The sequence below is a fragment of the Dromaius novaehollandiae genome, chromosome 24, assembly GCF_036370855.1.
Source record: "Dromaius novaehollandiae isolate bDroNov1 chromosome 24, bDroNov1.hap1, whole genome shotgun sequence".
In the NCBI taxonomy this organism is placed as follows: domain Eukaryota; kingdom Metazoa; phylum Chordata; class Aves; order Casuariiformes; family Dromaiidae; genus Dromaius; species Dromaius novaehollandiae.
The window spans coordinates 2,178,567-2,203,656 of NC_088121.1; the positions used below are offsets into that span (position 1 = coordinate 2,178,567).

General features: G+C 42.3%; 2 protein-coding genes across 9 annotated transcripts in view; one reads left to right on the top strand and one right to left on the bottom strand.

Moving 5' to 3' along the window:
• Positions 1 to 6,671, top strand: part of MMEL1 (membrane metalloendopeptidase like 1) — a 33,398-nt gene extending 26,727 nt beyond the window's left edge. For 3 of the 4 annotated variants that reach the window (XM_064525417.1, XM_064525418.1, XM_026096552.2), the window contains exons 21-23: positions 2,287 to 2,382; positions 3,325 to 3,401; positions 3,840 to 6,671. In XM_064525417.1, the coding sequence (XP_064381487.1) occupies positions 2,287 to 2,382; positions 3,325 to 3,401; positions 3,840 to 3,939 (273 nt within the window). In that variant the 3' untranslated portion in view covers positions 3,940 to 6,671. The remainder of the gene's footprint in view (positions 1 to 2,286; positions 2,383 to 3,324; positions 3,402 to 3,839) is intronic. The other variant, XM_064525419.1, reaches the window with a different exon arrangement.
• Positions 1,589 to 22,475, bottom strand: TNFRSF14 (TNF receptor superfamily member 14). 5 transcript variants are annotated; one of them, XR_010392781.1, is made up of 13 exons: positions 22,112 to 22,475; positions 21,469 to 21,574; positions 20,921 to 21,046; positions 20,161 to 20,316; positions 19,643 to 19,733; positions 18,930 to 19,108; positions 17,567 to 18,613; positions 14,544 to 17,095; positions 13,945 to 14,045; positions 12,833 to 13,014; positions 12,236 to 12,347; positions 3,775 to 8,363; positions 1,589 to 2,514 (listed from the first exon to the last, which is right to left on the bottom strand). XR_010392781.1 is itself a non-coding variant. In XM_064525421.1 (8 exons), the coding sequence occupies exons 1-8, from the start codon at positions 22,187 to 22,189 to the stop codon at positions 17,910 to 17,912; spliced, it is 858 nt and encodes a 285-aa protein (XP_064381491.1). In that variant the 5' UTR covers positions 22,190 to 22,472; the 3' UTR covers positions 17,260 to 17,909. The 5 variants fall into 5 exon arrangements, 3 of the variants coding, with proteins under 3 accessions (XP_064381491.1, XP_064381490.1, XP_064381492.1); XR_010392782.1 differs by having other exon boundaries at positions 18,597 to 18,613; positions 22,112 to 22,473; XM_064525421.1 differs by lacking the exons at positions 1,589 to 2,514; positions 3,775 to 8,363; positions 12,236 to 12,347; ... (1 more) ...; positions 13,945 to 14,045; positions 14,544 to 17,095 and having other exon boundaries at positions 17,260 to 18,014; positions 18,597 to 18,613; positions 22,112 to 22,472.
• Positions 22,476 to 25,090: the final 2,615 nt, after the last annotated feature.

Below are 25,090 nucleotides of genomic sequence, written 5' to 3' on the forward strand. Positions count from 1 at the left end.
TCAAATATATTATGAGTTAATTTTTCCCTGGGATTCAACAGCGGGGTCACCTGTTCATCGCAGATCATAGAAAATATCACAATTAACATTTTATTACCATATTCAAAAACTTAAAGCCTCAGTTGTATATCTGGAAACTTATGTCCCCACGCATCAAATCACAGAGCAGAACTGTTGCATTCTTGCACTCGGAAGAAGACCACCTGATTCTCCTAGCTATAGTTTGGTGCCCCACATTGCTTGATGCTGCATATGTATCTCTCAGGTAAACAAAGGCTGTGTTCATAAACAGGCACAGTGTTATGTAGGAGAAAGGGTAAAAGACCCTCTATTTTTAAAAGCCTTTAATTCTGAAAATGGGAGCTACAGCTTCAAACAGTTTTTCACATGGCAACAGAATACTAGTTTCTTGGCAACGTAGTCTGACGATGTTATGAAGCACAGCAGCTGTTTTTTTCCAAGTTTACTTCTCTCATGCTTTTCATCTTTGATCTCAAAAGTGACGTGTAAGGTAGGACATGAAAAGAATTGATGGATATACCATCTCCTCAAGGGGGATACAAATTGTATCTACTAAAACATTTGCCTCTGAAAGCCTGGCTCCTTTTGTTGCTTTCTTTATGTGTCTTATAAGCTACAGGAAAATAACACAAAGAAGTTTCCTCTAGCTTGCTACTATTTATTTCCATGCAGCTAGTAAGTAGAATAAAAGTGCAAGGAGTGATAATCTCAGAAGTGCTGCTTCTTCCCAAGGTAAAAGGTTGTTTCAACTAGTCAGTTATTTTCAAAACAAGAGAAATGCAATTGATATTTCAGTGCACCACCTCCATGCTGCAAGTTGAAAAACTGTGTTGTCCATCTTGGTGTTATCTTTTAAAAACACTATGGTATGTCATCTTATTTCTCCTGCTATAACAGGGGAAGTCACCTTCCAGCCTCAGGGAAGCCCAATACCTTTAATCCTCCAGGCTTACAAACCCTCACACTGAATAAGAACAGAGTATTTATCAGCAGTAAGGTTCTTTCCATGTGGGGTTAAGGTGGGAGCATGGAATGTTCTTTTCTCTGAATAATTCTAATAGTTGTCATGGTAAAACTTTTTACCTCTGGGGTTTTGAATGTGGGAACAGTTAAGGGTGTTTATAGAAGAACATCCTTAATTTTCAGAAATCTAAAATGACAATTCTGACTCTGATGGATACCATTAAAATTAATTACTTTTTTCAAGTGAATACTTACTTGGCTCTAAAACGTATTACAAATGTGGAAAAGTAGTGTGGTATGACATAAATAGCCTGAATACATAATCCTCTGAGGCTCTATGGTGTTGAATGTATTTTTACCCTTTCCTGTGCTTTGTATGCTTTGGGACTATCTCAGCAACTAAGAGGATAAGGTAATAAAACATTTGAAATTAACCAGCATGAGGACACATTAACTTGTCTCCATTATATTGATATTTCTAAAAAAAGAAAATTGGCCAATTAATGTCTAACGATAAAGGGTAATGGTTTTAACTTTGAGCAAGGTTATTATCAGCTATGTTATGAGCAGTTACCTGAAGAGACAGAAATCATCACCATAAAAATGTGGAGAAGACTTAACACTTTACTACCAGATACAAATTTTTACAGAAAAAGTCATATCCAAGCTAATGATTTTCCTTCAAACTGTGATCACAGGCACTCACTCTGTTATTTTATTGATCTGATACTTCAAGAAGATAGTAATTGTCAACAGCTGTCATGCTTTGTTATGCTTGCTTGCTGAGACACAATAGCAAACCAATGGTCCATCAGACTGCTACTGTCTTATATTTTGGAAAAACAGTGTATGCCACCTTTCTACAGAAATTCAGAATAGATTTCCAAGTGACTCCTTAAAGAACACAAGTAGATACTTGCAATGGGGATCCACTGGCCAATAACAACCACTAATCTAAACCTCCACTTTCATTTTAGATTATGGGGTTTTTTTTTACTATTTTCTGAACAGTTTTTAGTTCAGAGTGCTGTACTTCAGAACATGAGTGCAAATTATACTTGTGTATTTAATTTTTTTAATGGAAAAGTCAACAAAATACTTATGATGACAGGTTCTTCAAAAAATTAGCCATACCAGTTACATTATACAGATAAAAATTATAAAAATACTGAAGGGAAAACATGTTGGGTTCACATACCTTGTGACTGGAATTTCTCACCCCAAAAATAATATTCAAAAACCCATCGTGTCTGAACCAGCAAACCTGCTGCTCTTCTGAATTGACTCTCTGATCATATCTAGGCCTATTTGAAATGGCTTGAACGGGAAGGGATGGAACCAAAGTTACCTGGATTGAATCTGTCCCACAAACAGCTTTTCTTCCTCAACTTTGCCCAGGTGAGAACACATGGATACCCACCACAGGATGCATGAAAATATAAATTAGATTATCCTAATGTTAGGGAGAAAATCATAGTCTTGACCTCCACTTGGTAAGGGATTCACCATCAGCAGTACTCATCAAAAGGTCTGCAAGACAGAAGTGAAAGACAGTTTAATGATTAGAGGAAACATTTTTTCAGTAACTTATCTGAGGGCATTACTGAAACCCGCTGGAGGGAGGATACAGGAAAATAGGGCACCTAGCAACCAAAAGGACTCTCAGACAACAACATATGGGGGACATCAACTTTCAAGGGCTTGTCATTTCATGTAAAGCATTCTTTCCACTAACTCTGATTGAAAAAATGCTTTTGCTTTCAATGAAGGCAGGGTTTCATCCATTCTCTGCAATTGCTATTGCCATATGTGTTATGTATATGTGCTGGAGTAGATTTATGCTTGAGAAATACCAAGTCAGCAACCCTGAAATCTGAATTCATATTCAGGTAACAGATGTTGCCACAGTTTCCACTTACCTTCCTCTATGCCATTCTATTCCAATGCAGAAACAATGAGTTTGCTGAGTTGAATTTCACCCTCTGGCCCGGACAAGAAACACCTGTGTGTTTACACTCTTAGAGTAGGAAATACTTCTCAGCAGGGGACTTAGCCTGGCAGCTTGTAGGCTGTCTGATCTGACAGCAGGCACATGGGTGACATTAACCATGAGCTAATATATCTATCACAAAGCCCAGATCCCGATCCAAGAACTTCAAAAAACTAAACTAATTAGTAACTAATTGTATTTTTGTCTGCCTCCTCTATAAAACATAACTCCAACTATCTTGTAACAAATTGGGATGGCTCTTGGGAAAAAACTTTGAAAAACAGGGAGATGGTTCCCAAATTGAATTCCCTTTAATGCTGACCCACAAATTATTAATCCTCCTTGTCTAGGTTTGGTGTGGTTCCTACAGACCAGAATATGCTAGCCAGTCAATAAAGACAGATGTCCACAGCCCTCTGAAATACAGGTGGGTTTTACTAACTGGTTTACTAACAGATGACATTACTTCGCTCAACCCATTGCACCAATATACTGCAAAAGGATAGAGTGGCTCATCTGCTAGCAGCTGTATTCTAACAGGCAAGGTAAAACTACACTAACTTTCAGAACTTCTCTGATACCTTCCAGGAAACTGATGAAGGGTACATTCCTTTACTTGGCCTAGTAAATTTGCCAAACTACACAGAATGCACCAGAATCTACTTAATAGGCTGTCTGCTTGTTCTAGGATTTCATTAGTCATATTAGCTGTGTTCTCCTTGCATAGAGGTAGAATGTCCCATACTCTGAGACTGTAATTGAAGTATCAGATTCTAATTCACTTCATGGATATGGCTTACTGTTTTCCAGAGCAATGGTCTCCATGCACTGCATCCATGTAAATAAGTTCCTTCTTTTTGTTTAGGGTGATGGGATCTTTGCAGAACTTTGAGGCCTTCTCAGAGGCGTTCCATTGTAAAAAGGGTACAGCCATGCATCCTGCAGAGAAATGTAGAGTGTGGTAGCCAAATAGAAAACTGGCAAGAATGACAGATATTCTGGTGATAAAATATGCCAATGATGTGCCTGATGGTCTCCTGTTCAGTCACAGCCAAGGCTAACAGTGCAGCTACTGTAGTGAGAATCAAAGAAACTACAGCACTGAAGCTCTTACAGTTCTGCTGGGAAGTATGCAAGTATCTCAGTGACTGATGGGCTGTGCTGAAAGCCACAGTATGCTCCAGAATAAATATGACTGTTTCAAATGACATTCTGACTGTTACTAAGTCACCACATCAGGGTTACAAAGACTAGTTCTTAAAAACAAACAAACAAACCCTATACATCTATTTTTCAGCAAGAAACAATAATTTTAATGTGTCTTTCAGTTACACCTTCTGAGACTCAGCAAACTTGTTTGAGGTGTTTCACCTAACTATTTTTCAGTTGTCTGGTTCAGTCTCTGGTGCTTTTTCCCAAATTCAGGCTAGACGTAATTTAAATTCTTGTGCTGTCTGTGTAACACTGTCCACTTTCACTTTGATTACTGCTTTGTTGTAAGAGAGAGCTATTTGTCTTGATATTTTACAAAGTGAGCTGTATGTTAAAATACCTGTCGGCTGCTGACTTAACACAAAGCTGCACTCTCCTACTGCACTTGAGTTCTTCTGCTCCAAAGAGCAACTGTAACATGACCTTGAAGTGAGGTAGAAAGATCACATTTTTAAAAGTACAAATTCTGTTGTTATGGTTAAAATTACAGGGTCCCTCCCGTCAGAGATATATTTAAGATGATGCTTATTCTTGTAGAAGTGTATAATATACCTTTTGCCAAAGAGCAAACGTATCCATGGAAACAACTACACTATTTTTAAACCTGTGCCTTTTCATTTTGCCATAGGCTATTTTTCAATATTTATACTTGAAAATGTAACAAGTATTAATTTTTAATTTAAAAAAAAAATCACAGTTACCAGTGCAGCAAGCGTTTTACTATAGAAAACTTTAGGTGGCTTTCTTCAGTAAGTGCTCTAATATAATGATATTATGTTAAACTGCCAGTCCTTAATAGTGGATTAAAAATATTCTTCTTGCAAATGCTTTTCTTTCTAGCACACAAATCACTGGAAAGCAAGATGATCACTACTAGTGCTTAGCTTATGAAGTGCCAAATCACATTACTCAAGTGCTTAAAGTTTTTAGTTAGTGCACCACTAGCAAAATGTGTGATTATCTAAACACCATGGAAGGAAATGAAGACCATTTAACGGTAACAGCTTGGCCCACAAGAGAGGATCCACTGAAGTATTCTGGCCATTTGACAATAAGAACTAGCTAGATCACTGAATGAAGTCCTTGTAATTTTTGCACGAATGTTAGTTTTACCAGCTAAAGTGAAATCAATCTGTAAATTAATTACAGCACTTACTGCAGGTGAGAACATATAGTTCATTTACATTTAATTTCTATCTTAGAAGTAATCTTAGAGGATTATTTTCTCAAAGAATTGGCACTACCTCAGGGATTAACCTCTCTTCTATGCCCTTCAAAGTTTGAGTGATATATGGAAGAGAGACTAAGTAGTACATAGGGTTTATTTGCAAGTTTATTGAATGCTCATTTAATATTTCCCCAAAAGACTCTGAACAGACTGTTCAGCACCCACCAATAGTGCTATCTATGGCAAACAAATATTACACAAAGCACAGACATAATTTGGCCTTCACCTCAGTTAATAGTAATACAAAAACTGCTTCAAACATAATTTGTTTCTGTGGTGCACCTCAGATGACTATATACATGGACCTCCTCAAGGGAATGCTACCTGAATTACACTTTTTTTTTTGTTAATTGCAGCTAGATCTGTTAACTGAGGAGAATTGCACTTGACCACATTAATTCGAACAAAGATTCAGATTCAAGGCCGATAAGTGGGCAAAAAGGATTCAGACAGGAATTGCTGTAAGTGCCTGATGACATTAGAAGAACTGATCTGCACTGGAAACAAAAAAGAAATGACTAGGGGAGTGCACTAACAAGCTCCAAGAGCCCTCTTTTGAAAAAAAAAAAAAAATCACATTTTTCTGCACTAGGATTAAGCTCACGCTAAGTGACTTTAAAAGCTCTTAAAAGAAACCTGGAGGTAAAAAACCTGGAACGTAGGTGTCCTGCTCATGCCTCCGTACAGTTTCAAGGGCTTCATATGTTAATCCTTGTGGTTCTACTGAGATGCATAAGATGATGTTTATTTCCTGTTGGATAGTAGGATAAGGTACTGTGCATTCCTGGTACTTTCACTCAGTGCTAGATTAGCTTAGGATACGAAACCCCCAAAATTCACAATAGCTGCACTACTTTTACTACTTGTCAGTTTTGGTTAAGTTCCAGTTCTCTCTAATGTTGACCACCAAAGTCATTTGAAGTCAGATTCCTTAAGGATGCTAGCAAAACAACAAGAGATGAAACAGTTTCATGCAATATCATAGTAAATCATCTATTTAAAGTTTTAGGAAACTGATACAAGTGAAAAGGCTAGTTTAGGAGATAACACAGACTCTGTAAAGCAGAAATGGACAGTACCTAATTTAGATAATAATCCAGGTTCAATTCAAACTGTGACTAACCACCAGCTTTTGACTCAGTCCAGAACTAGAACCATGTAAGTAGATCACAGATGTAGCAGTGGATTGGTAAGATTCTGATGTCCTATAAGGCTTCATGCCAGTTATGTTATTCTCTATGTACAACCATTAAAGAGGAAAGATGTCAACATATCAAGGATCTGGAGAGAATTGTGAAGACTAAGTTCTGTGCTATAAGATGTTTGAACCTGGATGTTCAAGAGAAGTCTAATTATATTCCATTTTGGTTTTTATTCACTTCAAAAGTGGCTTTGCTCTTTAATTAACCCAATGTGCCTGTTCCATGCGTTGTAAAACTGATTGTCATACAGACTAGGTTTGCATTTCCTCCTGGATTGGATCATACATATATTGAGGTAGGAACTTTGTATTTCAAAAGTGTTCTGTATCTCTACAACACTCAATATGATCTGCAACCCTTGTTTGAATGAAATGCTGTCTAAATTTTATTCTGACCATTAAGTGAGGTTTACCTTTCTTATCACATCTGACAAGAATCTGATGCTCACAGAAAGATCATTTGACTACTGTTTCCTACTTGAAGGAGTTTAATTTTTTTTTAAACATTAAATGACTGGTTACAAGAGAGTGAAGTGCTCTGATAAATCAGCTTTTATTATTTAATTATCTGTGTATGGTTGCAGGCAAAATAAAGTGTATTTAACTGCATTTTGTCTATCTTCACTAGCTTTGCCTCACTTCACTATCTTCACTTACCCAGATTTTCCATGCTGTATTATTTGTGTGCACACAATATAAGTAAATTCCATATTCAGGTAATTAAAGACCACTTCCCTTGTGTATCTGATATTTTCATGTGACTCTTCCAGTAAACTAAGTTGGCTAAAGTGCCTTTCTTTCCTCTGTCCTCACAAGCCTTCAAAAGCCAGGTGTTCACAGCACAACAGGGCTCTCAGGGAAAAGTGTCCTAGCTTTGAGATGCCCTTAATCTTTGTCCCTTAGCTATCATAGTAATAGACACCTATGCTCTCAGCTTTCTCTGAGGAAAAAAAAAGTTATCCTAGGATTAAGTTTTCCCCAGTGTGTTGTCTATGTGAAGTTTAAATGATGTTAATTTACATCTACCCCGAAGGACTGAGTCTGAGCTACAAACCCTGTGGGCATCATTTCTGGTTGAAGCAAAAGGTATTGCAGAGTTTTCCTCAAGGGAGTCATGCTATGCTGTGAACATACTGTTCCTTTTGCCAGTTTCTGCTTAGAGATTCACCCTAATAATCAGGTCCAGATTAGCCTGACAAACACAGATTTTTGTAACAGGTTCAGGCAGTTTGCCTGCCCTTGTGAAAATGGGTTTTATTCTGATGTTATTAAGAAGAGAGTGACATTTTAAGTACTAGACCGCTCAGTAGTGTAACATGTCTAATAAGTCACCAGTAACTGCACCTATGGACAAACAGCAATTAGAATTCTTTATGGACAGAAATATCAGGTAGCCTATATCTTTTAGCAACAGATCTGAAAAGAAAAGGGAATTTGAGGAGGAGCTTTTTAATGTAAAATCCAAGAGACAACATATGAATAAAACCCCCCAAAAATCAATAACACTGTTGATTGCCAATATAAACAATATCAAAAATTCATAGATAGGATCTGGCACAGTATCTTGTTACATATAATACTTATTCATATTTGCAGTGGTTCAGCTATGATACAAGACTATTAATGCAAGAAGGCAAGTTTACCGCAAATAGAGAGTAACCGAACAAAAAGCATCCTTGTGGCTTCATTTTTGCTTAGATATTTCATGCTGTTGTTTTTTCTCATCTGATGTAGACCTCTTCATTGCACTGCAAGAAATACAGAAGTGATTATGTTTGGGGAACAGGTAATATAGCCCAGGATGTCCCTAACATGCTGGAAAGGTCTCGTGCATAGGTCTGAACTGCATCATGAGCGAAAGAGCAAAACCATGAGATTACAGGGGAAGAGTCTACCAAAGTTTTGACCAGTAATACAGTACTATTAACAGTTATTACAATACTATAACAGCTATAATTATACTATAACTACTACAGTAATATTAACCTAGGATTTATTATATAGTTATCAGAAATGCTCCTAGGGCTAGTAAGATGTGCACATAAGCCTTATCTGAAAGTAGAAGCTATTGTTCTTTGTTACCATATTCATGGGACAGTTTTGTCCTTGAGAATCACATATTTTGTATTCATTCACTTAAGTCTTAGCAGAGGAACTATAAAACTCTCTGATACTAGACTGCTAGGCAGTAGCTGCCTACTACAAGGAAACTCAGGAAAGCAACAACACTGCATATATGCCAAGAAAGGGAAAGAGCATACAACTGTGCAGAGGTCAGGTGGAGGAGGTTCACATGGTTGATAAGTTAATTACTTTGCAAAATCACTAAGCTCTGGAGATGTGCCATTAGAAGTTCTGGCACATGCAACTGCTAAAGGGATAATTAAAATGTGCCTGGGGGGGTTTGTTCCAAGTTATTATTACAGCACATGGAAGTTACTTATTTTTTCATGCAAGTTTACTAAGCCTCCCACCTGCAGAAGAATCTTTCCATCTGTCACTTTGTGTCTGTGCCAGCACAACCTAAGTGCATAAGTTAAAACCTCCCTTTAAAGTCCTACACATGCCCTTCTACTTTATCCCTATTGCTGGCTCCACAGTCACGCCTCCCCTCCACATTTAAAGCCCCCTACATCACACTAGCTGCCAGTGACCTTGATGAAATGTGAACAGAGATAAGCTCACAGTTGGTTTAAATAAACTAGGAAATGGCACTCCCTACTGACAACTGTGTTACTTTTCCATGGCATATAATCATGTGCAGGCAGCAACCAGCAAAATAGGAGTCTTGAAAGCTTGTAAGCCATGTGCTAATGACACTTCATGCCTACAGTCTTGTCCTCCTGCAACACACATTAAATGAAATCAAGCATTGTATTGCTATGTCAGTCCCTTTGGGTTCAAAGGGAGGGAAACTTTCAGTTTGAGCTTCCAAGCAGGGATCCTTGACACTGAAACAGCTCTATAGCAAGGTACTAATGCTAGGACAACTCTAGAGATCCACTGTCAAACCTCATCAGCTGCATTACAGCAGGTTGCCTTTGCAAAGCCTGATAAGACTTTGATGCTTAATGGATCACAGAGTAACTTGTCTAGAGATGAGTAAGGAGAGCATCCTGCTGTCCTCAGTGCATTCTGCTATCAGGTACCAGCCAGAGATGGGTCTGGTGCTAGTCCTACTGCCCCACAGCATTATGCATAAGCTGGTAGGATGCTACCGCACTTAAGATGATTGAGGATTGGAGGTTTTCCAAAATTTTGAGAAGGGCACAAAAAGCCAGCACGCCAGTGACACGACAGGCTGAAGAGGAGAAAAAAGCATTTCCTTCAGCACAATTAATACAGCTCTTATATGCAGAAGTATTTAAACAGATATAGGATAAACCCCTGTACCTCCTTTTGGTCAGTTATTTCCTGCTACAAAGTTATTAAAGATAAGACAGAGACTCATCATGTTTCCTCCAGAAGCTTAGCCCCATTCTCCCAGACCAAGCAATTGAAAAAACAGCTCCTTTTGCACTTCTCTGGGGCCCCAGTAGTCACTGCCAAGGCACTGTTCTCACTCCTTACTAACCTCTCTGCTGTGTACACCATTGAGACTGGTACAATTGTGTTATCTGAGAATTTAGCAAGGAAGAGAACAGCCCAAGTCATTTCAAGCTGTGATGTCCACACCCTTCTCTTAAAGACTGTGTGGCGTGTCCAGAGTCAAAAGGTAAATCAGAGGTGTTTCTAATTCTACAAGGCAAAATAGAGATTATTTAAGGAGAACTTCTACTATTTCAAATTACATCTAAATGCAAGAGAAGAGAAGCCAGGAAAAAAAAAAGAGTCCCCCCCCCCCCCCCAAATTTCTTTTCAAGTTACCCCCATTCCCTCCCAGGCATTTGCACAGTTAGTTCTGATACTAAGAAACAGATTTTCCTCCTCTACCTTCGGAGTTAAGAATGTTAGTTAACCTGATAAAAAAAACCTTACCTTTTCGATAAGCAAAACGTCAGTGACTTTTATTAAATTTAATGACAAATAAAGACAAGGGTACATCACTAACTACTGTCCTGTTCCCACATCCCCCAGCCTCAGGAGGTGTATACAATTAGTTTAAAATCAGTTCATGTGTAAGTGAGCAGCTAAGGACAACTGCAGATAATTTTACTAGTTTAGAAAGCTGTTGTTCAAGTGATTCATGAGGAGCTGTTTACACATACCACACTCTTTCGGAGGAGCAATAAAGAATATACATACAAAGTCCAACAAGCTGCTGTTTCTCCTCTCTTAAGTTTGGAGAGCATTGCTTCAGTAGTTGCAACAACTTTTCCTAATCCAAAGTCTGACATGCCACAGTATTCTGGACAGAGAAGACTGAACACAAGACTGAGGTAGTATCTGACTGGCAGCCTTATAGGTGTGGCGTAAAAAAAACCACGCATCATTCACATGTTTTTACATAGCACAGACATCAGAGCACAAGTCAGAAGAAGCAAGGAGACAGTACAAGGTCCAGTTAAGAACTGTAGCGTCCCTGACACATTTCCTCTTCAGCTTCTGTCAAGCAACTGACAAGTCTCAGAAGCCTTGTTTGAGTGCTCCGGGGAAAGATTAAAGGGTGAGGGGGAAGAAATGCTAAATCACAAGGCATGCTTTTGTTAAACCAGTTTTACCAAGGATTTCTTTAGGCACAAATACATCTGAAGAGGCACTTCCTTTTAAGCAGTAGGTTGAAACAGTGCTAATTACATATTGTAGTATTAAGACAGATATGTATACAGAATTCAACACTAAAATGACAAGAGTCCACCCTGCAAATCCAAATAGCCGAAAGGCTAGAAAGCTGACACACAAGCTCCATATCCACAGCTCTATTTACAAAATGAAAGCTGCATATCTGGAAAGGTTTGTCCAGAGGCCTCTTGAAAAGAGAACAAAGGTCAGAAGAAGAGGAGATCTGCTACCGTAAGTGAGAAACGATTCGAGTTGAGGACAGAGTCAGCAGTGCAGTTTCACTGACCTTAAACTATCAGTGAGTGAACATCTACAAAGAGATAAATGCAGAGGGCTCTTCCAAATGAGGACAGTGGCTTGTTAAGCAAGGTCTGTTACTGTGTGCTTAGTTCACTTTATGGCATCAGGTTTCTAGGTGTCTGACATCTGTTCTATCTGCAAGCTTCCCTTGCATATAAGTTTAACTCAACTGCCAATTCAAAACTTGGAGCAAAGATAACGCCTTTCTAGCAAGATGCCTGTGCTGACTTGACCGAGCTTCAAAAGCCTCCAGTCTGCCGCATAAAATTTTTCAGCACAGCTTGCTAAATATCCCATGGTATAATCAAACATCCAGATGAGCAGAATGGACAGTCTAGCATCTGACAATTATGTCACACATTACTGGTGGCAGCAGGTACATCCCCAGCTTGCGAACACAAGCTTTAGAGTGGGCAGAGCACAGCCTTACAAGCGTTCTATGTTTGAGTCCCAATTCTGGTGGTACAGGAACCATTTGCTGTGCTCATATGACATTAATCATCATTTATCCTGTAATCAGGTAAAGTTTAGGCTACAACTAGTTTCCTCATTTTAAATCAGGACACCAATTTCAGCTACAAGCAACAACTGCTCCTACCTGAGGTTTCCTGCTTTCTTCAGCTGTTGTAGATTTATCATGACTTTTCACAGTTGTTTTCGAAGGAACGTAGTCACTTGGGAAGTCCTTTACAAGACCATCTTTTCTCCACCTACAAAGGAAATAGTGTATATAGGTTTAGTTAAGAATGCAACTGGTTGGTTCAAAATGAATACCCAATAATCCAGAGCTCCCACTACTGAAACAGCTTATGCACTCCAGGAAGTAACAAGATGCATATTCATAATCCGCAGAGCTTTCAGATACAGTGTTCTCCAGCCATATACTGTGCCCTACCCAAGCCAAAGAAGTCTGACAGCCAGCAAGCCTGAGTTACACACAAAGTACTTTGTTTGTCATTTACAGCCTGTTCCTAGAAGTTACTTCCAGGCTAAGCTATGCCTAACATATGTTTGTATCTGTCCTCAGGCAGAGACTTTGGGGAACAGCCTGCATTTTAGCTCTCTCTAATAGCCCCTCGCTCCCAGCCACAACATAGCACCTCAAGCAACTAAAGTGGTGGACAGATACATGCAATTAGACAGAAATCTCAAGCTCCTGCAGAAAATATTCTACCCCAGTGGAAAAATTCTGTACCTGGAGGTGTTTGGCTACAGATGTCATTCCATTCTAGATTCTTAGGCAACCATTAAGCCTTAGAGAAGCTTTGCTACACACTTAGGAGGAAGAAATACTGATAGCAGGTTTTCCAGAATGAGAGGAAATGGAGTATTTCCTTCTCCCACGCTGCCACCTGGTGGCACATCAGGCCCCAACTTCTAGAACACATGAAAAGACACAGCAAAACATTTATAAAGTTTTTCAGACTCCAGGTACATCAAACACACACGTTTGCTTCAGATATTACACACGCTGATGGCAGCACCCAAAACGCTTTTTGTGGCTTGATTATTTGCTGATCCTCATCTGATGCCACATCCCTTCTCCTGTTACTGGTGCAAAGCTCTGAGCTTATCTACATTGTCTTGTCTCCACTGCAGTCATAGAAATCAAGAGTTCCTACCCAGGCCCAACTGTCTGACAGTATCTCTTAAAGGCTCTTTCCAGTGGTCAGCAGGACTAACTTAGTTTCTCAAGTCAAGGAGATACAAGCAGAAATGTTCTTTGTGGTGTCAGTCCCAGAGATCTAATCATAGGTTACTTTTCCCTACAAGTCTTGTCTCTCCAGTCTCAGGAGTAATGAAGGAGTAATGTTTCCAGGCTGTTTTAAAGATGGCATCTAATGGTGATCCAGAGATATACCCAATAAGCTTAGGACACCTGTCACATCACAACTTAATGAAAAGACACCACAGAGCCACACTTCAACCCAATTGACCAGAAAATTCACTGTAGACTGATGATAAGCTCTGTTCTGTGGATAGAGAAGGGGTAGGGGAAAGATCACAGAAACCCTGTTCTGAAGAAGGCTGCTATATGCCCAACAGTCATACCTGTAAGTACTTCAATAACACCCCCAAAACAACTCCAAGAGGAACTTTTGTCCCAGAGCTCTGCTCACCTCTATAGAGAGAAGCAAATATGAAAGGGACCCCTTGCCCTTCTGCAGAATGGAGACCCAAGGACCCTGCCTTCCTGTGAGCTGTTTTCGCCTGATAGTCCTGGTGCTCCAGCTTATTAGTTGCCATTTTGGCTAGATCCACAGCAGCTATGCCCAGGTACAATCACACCAGCTCTGAGGCACTCACTTTCCTTTCCCCTCTGGATTTCCACAGGGGTTGCTAAGGCCATCACCTGCACTCCCAGGACTTGCATGAGTCAAGAAGCCAGGATGCACCTCCTTATCCATCTGTATGAGATAAAAGTTAGCCAACACTTCAAACAGCAACGAGCTTCCCTGTAGTGAGGGGAGAGGGCAGAGCTAGGTAATAGAATGCAGGAGTTGGGGCAGGCTAGAAGCATGCAGGGCATATGCAATATCCTAAGGACAGCATAAAACAAGCAGGAGCAGCTGATGAACAATCAGTGGAAGAAGTTGCCTGCAGCATCCTGGAGTAAGTTAAGGCGGACTTCAGTCATGAGACAAAAAGCAGTGAGGAAGGTTGCAAAAAGACATCATTAGTGAAGAGGGTAATGAATGAACAGGGACTGCTCACATAGGAATATTTGTACTGGAATCAGGAAGTATTCTGAGTACCTGTGAAATAAGGGCATGCAAGAATAAAGATCCAGCAAGTTTTGCAAAAGAGAGGCATAATTTATGTCTGTTCAAGAGGAATTCTAAGACATTTGCAACAGTCAGATGTTGTAAAGGCATGCCCAAGCTGCATAAGAGTCTGTGTAGTACCTGTTACTGAAAGACAGCAGGTCAGAAGAGTTATGCTGCAAGTGCCTCAAGCAGTGGAGAGGGCCTGGCTGAGACACTGTGTTTTGCACCTCCAGCTGATTCAGGACTTGAACTTGAACCCTGTGTAAGAGAATAGCAAGTATGCTGGTGGGGGCAAGGGAGAGAAAGAAGCACAGGAAATCCTCCCTTTTATTATTTGTCTCCAGCTTCTGACCACCTAATAATTACTGGGCTGGAGGATAGATATTTCCTTGTAAGGAGATTATGGGAGCTATTGCTGCCTAAACATTATGATAAATCCCTTCTCCAAATGACAGCACTGAATAGCAGCAATATTTAGCTCCTCTCCCTTCTGAAGATCTTCATCTGCTTTTGTAACTTTTTAATTAAAGTTCATCTCAGTGAAGAAGGAATGCTGAATAACTTAAGATCTGGTGTATGCTAACATGATCATCTTACAAACAAACGCACGCACGCACACACACAAACTGTAAAGCAACCAGACAGCCCGTAGTCCATCAGCCTGCCAGCATACCTGCAACACCTACAAAAGGTTTACATATGTCTAGCACCTTTCAGTTGAGGTTTACAAAGTGATTTACAAACTCTAATTAACCCAAGGTGAGAATTAACAGATCTGGATTACACAAAGATGAACAGCAATGAAATTTCAGACCTGAATACCACCATATTCTGAGCAAGATCTATGCCAGCCAAAAATTCAGGCATCCTGTCAGAAATGTTACTGCCAGGTAATGAACTTCACAATTTGCATTTAAGGAAGAAAACAACCTACATGTCAGCCACCAAGGTGCAGAGTAACACCTGCTACATATGAGCTGAAAGTAGTACTGCGAGTTGCAAAGCTCTAAGATATAAAGTCTGTTCAAAGCCACACATATCACTAGTACATGTGCAAAAGCAGGATGCTACCACTGCCAAAGTAGGTCTTTAATAGTGAGGTTAAGTTATAAGAAGATGAAAAACAGCCAGTACTTACCCCATGGTTGGCATGTAGCCACAGACAGGGCTGAAACTTTCTTGATGCTGTTTTCTGAACTCTTTCCATTTGGGGTTTTGAGTTTATATGACAGTTTGCTAAAGAAAATTTTTTACTCAACAGTGGAAGTAACTCTTCATACACATGCATTAGAGGACCTACTAGTGGTTAACAGTTAGCACATTCTACAGTGGGCCAAACGGTGGAAAACATTTAACCCTATGAAACATAAACCAGCTACCAAAGAAGTAATTTAGAGATATAAGGTCAGGTTAAAAAAAAAAAAAATCTGTTTGCCCAATGAATATCCTTACTATTCATTGTGACCTATCCAGTAAGTCATCTCAGACCTGCCACAAAAGTGGCAAAACATTATACAAAACTAATAATGCATTTGTCAGATACTACTGACATTCAGAATGGTATGTTAGAACTGCCTTACTGACTAGTCACATATTTAGCTACTGAAAGTAGTTGACTGACTCTCAAATGCCGTGTAGTCAGGGCTAGTCAAGTTCTTCCTATATGGCTTGCAGCATACACACAAGAATCAATGAGCCTGTATTGCTTCTGATGTTAGTCACTTTCAGAGCTTTGACATTGGAACTGTATATACCATAGGCATTCTTTTTTGTGTAAAAATAGCTTGGAGTAAAAGAAATTGTGGACAGTTCGCACTTCCATGAATACTGCAAGGCAAAGGTTTGCATAAACATGACTTTTACTGGGCCTTAAAAAGTCTTTTTTTAAAAAAAAAAGCAGGAAAACATTTTCATTCTTAGAATTTGAATTTCTTCATTGGACAGATCTGCACATATTGAGCAGAAATTTTTAAGGAATTTTAAAGTGTTTCTCTAAAACCTTTAGCTGTCTATTGCTTGCAGCTTGATTTACAATATTGCTATACTTTTGTATAGCTACCTATAGGCATTCTTAGAAATTGTAATGTTGAGTGCACTTCTGAAATGTCATTGTTTTATGAAAAGATACAGAACTAATTCTGCTGAAAGAACTAGCAAAGAAAAAAAAAAGGGAGCTGTCTATCACATATTTTCCCTAAATAAATAGACTACCATCTCCCATTTTCTTCCATTCCTCATAATCATATGGGAAAGTGGTGTGCGAGTTTGTTGGTTGAAGAGCAGTGGCCTCTAGATCCACAGCATGGGTGAACGTGAATTCAGAGAGATTATTTCAGTGCAGCAAAAACACAGGCAAACCCTTTCCATTAGTGCAAGCTGTTCTCCTCTCTCTGTTATAATCCTCTACTCTTCTTTAGAGCCATTCAAAACGAAACTACAAAGACATTTCCCATGTCAGCCTCTCTGTAATTCTGCCAGTAGTTCCCTTTGCACTCTGTGTAACACAAGCTTCTCACCCTGTCACTCTGATGCTTTCGTAATACAGCTCAGTATCTCTTCCTCTACTGCTCACACCATCAGCCCCAGGACTTCCTCCAGGCCTCCCACTGCATCCATCATCTGTCTTCTCCATGCCACTCTGCATCTCTTCCACACCTCTTTTCATACGCAAGTCTTCACCTCAGGCTGAGCTGATAAATAAAGCATTATTATCTTCACCAAATTCTTCCTCAGAAATCTACTTCCATCATGTTTTTCTCTAAGTATAATACTTTTCCCTAATAGAATGCCAATAACCCAGAAACTCAGGGTTTTCACTTGTTCAGCTAACAGGAAGGTTCCTTTACAAGGACAATGCGATTTCATTGTTAATAACTTTATTTCTAGACATAATGTTCATGTGAGACCTTAAGATTCTTTTTTTGTAACACATGATCACAGATTTGAGCAGAAGTGATTAGCAAAAGACAGTGAGTGTGTACATTTCATTTATGAAGGGTCACTAAAAGCTACTTGTTTCTTTCAGTACTAGATTCCTTTTCCCATCAATCTTCATTTTTTAAAAAGTAAAATATGTACAAAATTCATTTGTACATATTGTACATATTTACATTTGTAAAACAAAAAAAAATTTTCCCACAGAGACATTTTAGAATAATTACCTGCATACCAAGTAATTACTGTCCAAGCTGGTAAGAAAGAAAGAAACTCCAGGTATATTAATCAAGAAATGCCTGAAGCACCACACAGGCCACTATTCCATAAAGTGAGGCTGTAAAAGGAAGGAGCTTTAAAACCTCTGGCGATATCGACCAGTGCTGGGTCCTTGATCACTCAGCTTTGATGCATCAGAAGATACCATTAGAGCTGGCTGTTTCCTTAGCTCCTTTGTAGGTCCTCCTTTTTATTTTCAAGCCAGTAAGCTGTCTTTTTCCCTATGAATGTTTGGGAAAAATTTTCTTTGCCATCTCCATTGACTACAACAGTTCAGACAAAAATGGCTATTCAGGAATTGGGTTCTTCAGAATTGGCACCGGTCTCCTGCACAGGAACGGTTGTTTGATCCCCATTCTCCACGGTTAATATCAATGCCTGACCCTGCTGTCCACTCTTTAAAACATGACAGAGGAAAACAGAGAGTATGAAGAGTCAGCTTCTATCAGGCAAATGCCTGCTATTTTCACTACTAACAGCTTGAGTTCTCATTTGCTCCTTCCTTAAGACCAAGAGTTATTGCTGGTCCTCTCTCAGATCAGAAGTGCAAACTATACAGTCCATTCAACATTTTTCCTACGAAACATGACCCCATCTTTTGCACAAATCTCAGATCTTGTAAATAGCTATTACAAACTTTTAGAGGATATCCAATGTCAGGAAAGGAGAGAGAAACAAACAGTTGTATAAGACAAACTCCTATTTTTCAGTAGGAGTCCATCTCCTAAATCCCCTTGGACATCCATTCTTAGACAATGTCATGAGATAATGACAGCACTGGGACTAGATCGCAAATGCCCTAATGAGAATCTCATAAAATGAGCTTATACTGCATTGCCTTGGAGATTCTGGAACTGGACACTCCCCTTATCCACAAGCTCCTCCAGGACACACTGAGCCCACAAAACGCATAGCACATGCAAACACTAAACAAAAACCTATTTCAGATTTCAACATACGAAAAAAAGAGCTACTCACCCCTGATTCCTGCACCGCTGCAAAGAAAAGGTAACAGTCCCATCAAAATGCAGTAAGATGAATTTTATACTAATGCATTTTCTAATCATGTTAGCTTGTCCTTAGATGTACGTGCAAGTGATTCAGTGGTGAGCCCGCATGGGCACAGCCTCTAGGGGAGGCATCAATACAACAGGTTAACTGTGGCACACAGAGATGGTGCAATTTCCTTATAGATCATCTCTAATTAAGGTTATGGTTATAGCTCAACATCTTCTAGTGAAGCAAAGACTACTCTTCAGAATATTAACTACTGCAAAACTACCCCTTTAGACATATGCTGTTTTTACTTACGTGGCACATAATTTTTCCTCTTCCTCCTTTGCCAGATATATATAAGACCACTTGCAACAGCAACTAGCACGACTCCAGCAACAGCACCAACAATAGCAATAACAGGGAGGCAATTTGAACAAACTGCACCTGAAGAAGGCATCCCTTCCTTTTCTTGTACCAGGCCATTCTCCTTAAGCCTGATGTGAGGAAAGAAATTCACAGTGGATCACATCAGCATACTTTGCACTATTTTCATCACACACCCCTATCCAGGGACATTCACAAAGTCTGTCTGACTTGGTGGCTAATCAAAGAAGGAGCCGACTTTTACCTCTTCGTTTTAATACATGTCAATGCAATTTGGTTCTCCTCAGAAGCAAACTCTCATCTGTTCCACTATAGCTAAGGGACATGTCTATTGAAACCCAGGTACCTGGAGGAGTGCACTGCTCCTCCTGGGTCCAAATCCAGCTCTGCGGGAGCTCTCTGAGAGTCCTCTCTGCAGTGATAAGTTGGGACAAGGGGCTGAAGGCTAAATCTGTCGTGTTGGTGACTCTGTAAGTAAGACAGAAGTTAAGCTGTCCCCAGGAAAGAGTGGCAGGGACACAGGAACAGCATTGCATACTCAGGGGCTTATTGAAGCAGGAAACTGCTGTTTCAGAAAAAGCACAACGCAGACTCAACAGTTAATGAAAAGAGTCCCACACCCACAAAGCGTAAGAGCTACTTACCCGGGCCACGGTGTACAGCTATACGACATGTTGGCTGCTGAGAAGGTTCCAGGCGGACAAGTCTCACATACGTTGTCAGTGGTCTTTGTGCCTATGAGGGAGAAGACAACAGGATTTCCACCTGCATGTGTGACCAAAAGGAGCTTCAGTTCAGCATGGTCTTTGTAAATGACAAAGTGATTACTGCAGACTCTTCACTATAGACAAAAGCTCACACACTTCTGCCTTTGCATATGGAAAAAAGGATTCTTGGCCACATCAGCTACCTCAGCATCTAGGATTTATACGGATTCTGCAAGCTTTCAGCCATGCACTGGTCCTCTGAAAGAGAGTTACAGTCAGTACAGTGGACTCGTATACATCATCCCTAGCATGTGCTGGCCCTACCCATTCTCATTGACTCTTCAGTATTCTTTTCTGGATCAACTGACAGCCAGCTTCCTCAAAATCAATCTCCAAATACATTCTGCAAGAGAAAGGTTTTGCTTTTGGTCATTACAGATGCTATGTTGGCTTACCCCTGTCTTTTACCATAGTGCCAGGAAAGCAGACAGTGTAGCGCTGGCAAAATTCACAGTCTTCAGTCCCCAAATAACTGCAGAAATATCCCGGGGGACAGCCACATACTGTATTCTTCGTAGAGGTACATACCACTTCTGGCACCAGATTGGCTCCTAAAAGAAATTCACACGTACAACCACAGCATTAACGTAAGTATATTCAACAGACAGAAGAAGAACAAAAGTGTACATTCAGCCTCACGTTGATCTACTGGTGGAAAGTACCAGAACTAACAGAATTAGTGAAGGTAACTCCTTTTTTGATGTATAAAGGGAGCCCCATTCCTCACACCCACACAGACACAGCATCTTGTGTCACATTTACATCTGTGCTAAGTGACTTGCAAGGCAAAAGCAAAATACTCCCAATTCAGAGGTTTTTAGATTAGCTGTCCCGGAGGGAGCAGCCCACCTTATCCCAATATTCCAAGACAGCTCTTTAGATACCATGCTTCAGTCTAAAGCAGCCTTCAAATTTTATGAAGTAGGCTACAGACCATACTTCCAATGGTGCCAACTTCAGATCTATGCCAGTTTTGCCTTCAGTCCCCAGGTAAAAAACTTTCTGAGGTATGCACAGTGACAGGAGCCGCTCTACTCTTCATACTTTAACCAAAGCATCAAGAGAATGGGGGGAGAAATGGGAAGGGGAGAACATACCCAAGAAAGGCATGAAAAACCCATTCAAACTCAACTGGCCCTTTACCATCCTCCTTACCTTGATCACACAGTTTACATTTCCTGCAGTGTTCTAGACCATTGGGATGATCTGTGTATGTATCCTCAACACAAGGTATGCATGTTGTGCTGGAATTTGCAGTACAATGCTTGAAAACCCGAAGTCCTAAAAAACAAAACAACCCAAAAAAGTGGCTCTGTAAGCAAAGCTTACACTGCCAGGGACTGACACCAGCATTGAACCATGCATAACTACTATAGATAAAATGCAAGCACCTCAGAAATATCCTAACAGCAGTAGCAATTGCAAACATAATCCTAAAACAAACTAAAACCCCAAATGAAAGTGCTATTTCAAGTGAAGCTTGAATGCAGGCTTGAAGAGGACATTCTGGAGTGATGCTCACAGATGTGAGTTGCAAGATTATTGTCAGGGTGCAACAGGTATAGACAGCTACAGTAAGGAAAGCAGATCAACGCGATGACCCACAGCAGGGATCAGGGCAGCTTCCTGAGAAGTGGACATGGTGAATGAACAGTTTAAAGTCAGAGAATACAACTGTAAACAAAGAACCCACATGAACATACCAGCAGCACACATTGGGCAGCACTCAGCACCTATGGGATATTCTCCTAGCCCACAGTCCAGAGCATCCACACGATCCGGTTGTGTTACCAGGAAAACTGCAAAAACCTTTAGGCAAGACAAGAAAGGATTTCCACTTTGCAGGTTGCCAACAAAACACGCACCTATCAAAACCACTGCCATCTTCAGCATGGGATTCTTGGTAACATATGGCACTGACCAGCAATAAGACGCTTTTATCTGAAACGCCCTGCCCTGAAAATCACCACTGCCAATGCTCCTAGCAGACGCTTCACAACCCGTCCCGTCCTTCAGCCAACCGTATCCGTAACTCCAGCCAACCTTCGCATCCTGGCAGGATACATCCGGGGCGGACGTTTCAGGGCCCCGCTCGGGGAACGCGGCGCCCGGCGGGAGCGAGCCCGGCCGCTCCTCCCGCCCGCGGCCCCCGCTGCCCTCCCGGCGGCCGCTAACACCGCCGCCCCGACGGCTCGCGGCCCCGGCCGCCCCGGCCGCCCCGACGGCTCGCCGCCCGCGCGCTCCCCTCCCGCCGCAGCGCGCCGAGCCCCGCGGCGCGCGGAGGCGCCCCCGACCCCGGCCAGGCCGCGCCTGCCCGGCGGAGCTGCGCGGCCCGCCGCCACTCACCAGGCGCAGGGCCCCCCGCGCAGGGCCCCGGCGGCGCGGCGCTCCCGGCGCCGGCTCGGCCCGCCGCCGCCGCCCCATGGCGCCGGCGCGGCCCCTGCGCGCGGCCCCGGCGGCCGGGCCCCGGCGGCAGCGGCAGCGGCAGCGGCAGCGGCAGCGGCAGCGAGCGAGAGCGAGAGCGAAAGCGAAAGCGAGGGAGCCGGCCCGGCCGCGCAGCGCGGCGGACGGGCGCCGAGGGAGGACAGCGGGTCGCCTCCGCCCCCGCGGGGCGGGCAGGACGCGAGCGGGGGGAGGCGGCGGCGCCCGGAGGCCGCTGCCCGCAGCCCGGCGTCGCTGCCCTCTGCGGCTGCGAGCGGAGGGCGGGAGAGGAAAGGCTGCGCGCCGCGGGGGCGGGCGGCCTCTGCACGCGCACCGGAGAGCAGCGAGCAGCTGGGCCGCTGCGCTTCCCGATTCCCGCAGCGCCGTTTTCTCGGTCTGCAGAACGATTAAGCCAGCAAAGCTTTTGGCAGTGAAACCATCAGGCCCGAAAGCTGGCAAGCCTGTCAGAAAGAGGCTCGGGGACATAGGCGGCTGAGTGTTTCTCTCCATTTGTGAAAACGTGTTCGCAAATATATGCAAGACTAACTGGAAAATAGCTATTGAAAAAAGAAGTTGCAGATGGGTAACTGATAAATTATTTAGCCTAAGAGCAAAAGGAAAAGACTGCAGTTACGACTGGTCAAGTTCCTTCTTGCACTGTTTATGTGCTTTTCAGCCTTTGCAAGATTGATTTATGAACCACTTAAGGGTCTTGCTTTTAGTCAGCTTCAGCCTCTCAGCAGATGTTTGGATTACCAGAAGTGTAGGGAGTATTTTAAAACAGCTGTTGCCGCAAATATTAAACGTGCATTGTTGTTGAAATGGGTCATTGTTCCTTGAATGCCACAGGGATGCAATATATGTAAACACAAATTTCCACCTCTTTCTTTAAGAAAGAAAGACAAGTGGAAATACAGGTTTCTGAAATGAGCAAACAGCGTTTCTTGAAGCAGCAGGCAGCGTGGGAATAGCGAGACTAGTGTGAGGACGGAGATGGGGGCTCTGAAGAGTTCAGACCACCAGTGAGCCTCTCAGAGCAGGCGAGCTGGCGCCGGAGGCAAGGGCTAAGGAGGGAGCCGCGCGCCTGCTCCTCTGCCAGGATGGTTAGCACCTAAAACCAACTCTGCTTGAACGTTTCATGGATTGCGTGTTTAGTCCAAACCTTTTAAGAGCGAGATACCAAAGACAGCTTTCTTGAGAGGCTTCAGACTCCGTTATTAGCGTTTCGTAATTCCGTTAACACCTTTGTCTAAACCTCTCGGAGCCGTGAGGCCCCCAGCCAGTTTGGGCTGGCACCAACCAAAGCGCCACTGAAAGAAGAGGTCTGGCTCCTCTCGGTCCCGCTCTGCCAGTGCTGCTGTACTAGAGCAGGGACACGTGAAGCGAAGCGCCCGAGGCTGGGATTAATTGCGGTGGGGAGGTCAGAGGGCTGCGCACAGCATCAGTTTCAGTCCTGGCCTCCCAGGCCGGGTTCCCCATGCAGCGGCGGTGCCGCTCGGCCAGCTCGAGCAGCGGGGAGGTGCAGGCAGCGGCGGGGCGCCGGCAGTGCCGCCTGCCTGGGGCCGAGGCCGTGCGCTCACGCCGGTGGGGTGACTCGCCGAAGACCGGAGTGACTTTGGCAGCGCAGTGGCTGGCAGGCCCCGGCACGCGCTCAGGGCGCCGAGCGTGTCCGGCCGACGGTACCGCGCGCAAGGCGCAAGCCTAGTTCGACTCTCGTCACTCCTGTCTCTAACTCTGCTGTTTGCTTGCCGACCGGTTTGAAAAGGATGAGCTGCGTAGGCCGTTTAAAGAGAAAGCGCGTATTCTTAAAACTTCTCCCAAAGACCTTAAGCGGCATAGCATGTGGTGGTGGTGGTGCTCCCACTAACCTACAGTCTGCAGTACAAATACAAGCCATCCTTATGAGATGAGAAATACTAATATTTGATGAACCGGGAGAATTGAGGCAAGCTCCGTTTCAGTTATTTATGGGTGAAACTGTCTTGGATGCCAGGTACCTCTGTAAACATGTAAATTTTTTCTCAAGCTTTCAGTACTAACAACCCAGTATAGGCCTGCACATGATGGCCAGAGTACAAGGGAAAATGGCCAACAAAGGGATTTTTCCACCATTAGGATTTCCTTAATCTACAGTTAAGGACAGCACAGCATTTAGGGAAAAAGTCGGTTCCTTCCTCTTTGGCCATAGTTTAGACCTTTTTTCTCACATTTCTATGAATAGGCTGCTCACTACTAGCATTCCCAATGTCATGACTTATTCCCTTAAGGGTTTATGTGCCAAAATCCTGTTGCTGCCATTTTAATTTTTCAGTAGGTGAATGCTCAAGTTGTATAAATAGGTGGTTTGCAGGAAGATTTTTCCTAGCGTTGATGGGGGCCATACACACCAGTTGCTCAGCTTTTCCTCTGATTTTCAGAGGATTATGCTAACTTGTATTGCTATTTGGGGTGGACAAAGTAAGCTGAAAGAAGGTGAAATCTGCTTATACTTAAAAAATGGAGAAGTACAATTATGAATATATTAATGCCAACCCTTTTTACATAATGACAGAGCTTGGGGGTTTCTAGATATGGTAGCTGAGGGACAGAGTTACTTTTCTCCACTGTAATGTCATCACAGGTGGTTTCTTGACATGAGTTGATTTTACTGTGCTGCAGCTTCCTCAGTTTCTTACGCATCACTGCTTTTCCACTTCTCCAGGTTTCATCTGACACTGCGGTTTGTGCTTCTCTCACAAATGAAAGCTGCTGCTCAGGTGACAGGGAGGGGTCTGAGCCTGCTTAGCCTTGCCCTGGCATGAGTTTCACAGTTGAAATTCACTGGTATTTTTGTATTTACAACAGGGTTTTCAGTGTTAGCATCCCCTCAGGCTGTGGCTTTCAGCACTAGCGTAGCACTGACCT

Coding starts and splice junctions, on each gene's coding strand:
- TNFRSF14 (XM_064525420.1), bottom strand. CDS start 22,189: ATGGGGCGGCGGCGGCGGGCCGAGCCGGCGCCGGGAGCGCCGCGCCGC. Junction 21,575..22,111: donor CGCGGGGGGCCCTGCGCCTG/GTGAGTGGCGGC, acceptor TCTTGCCTAAAG/GTTTTTGCAGTTTTCCTGGT. Junction 20,317..20,920: donor ATGTAAACTGTGTGATCAAG/GTAAGGAGGATG, acceptor AATTTCTTTTAG/GAGCCAATCTGGTGCCAGAA.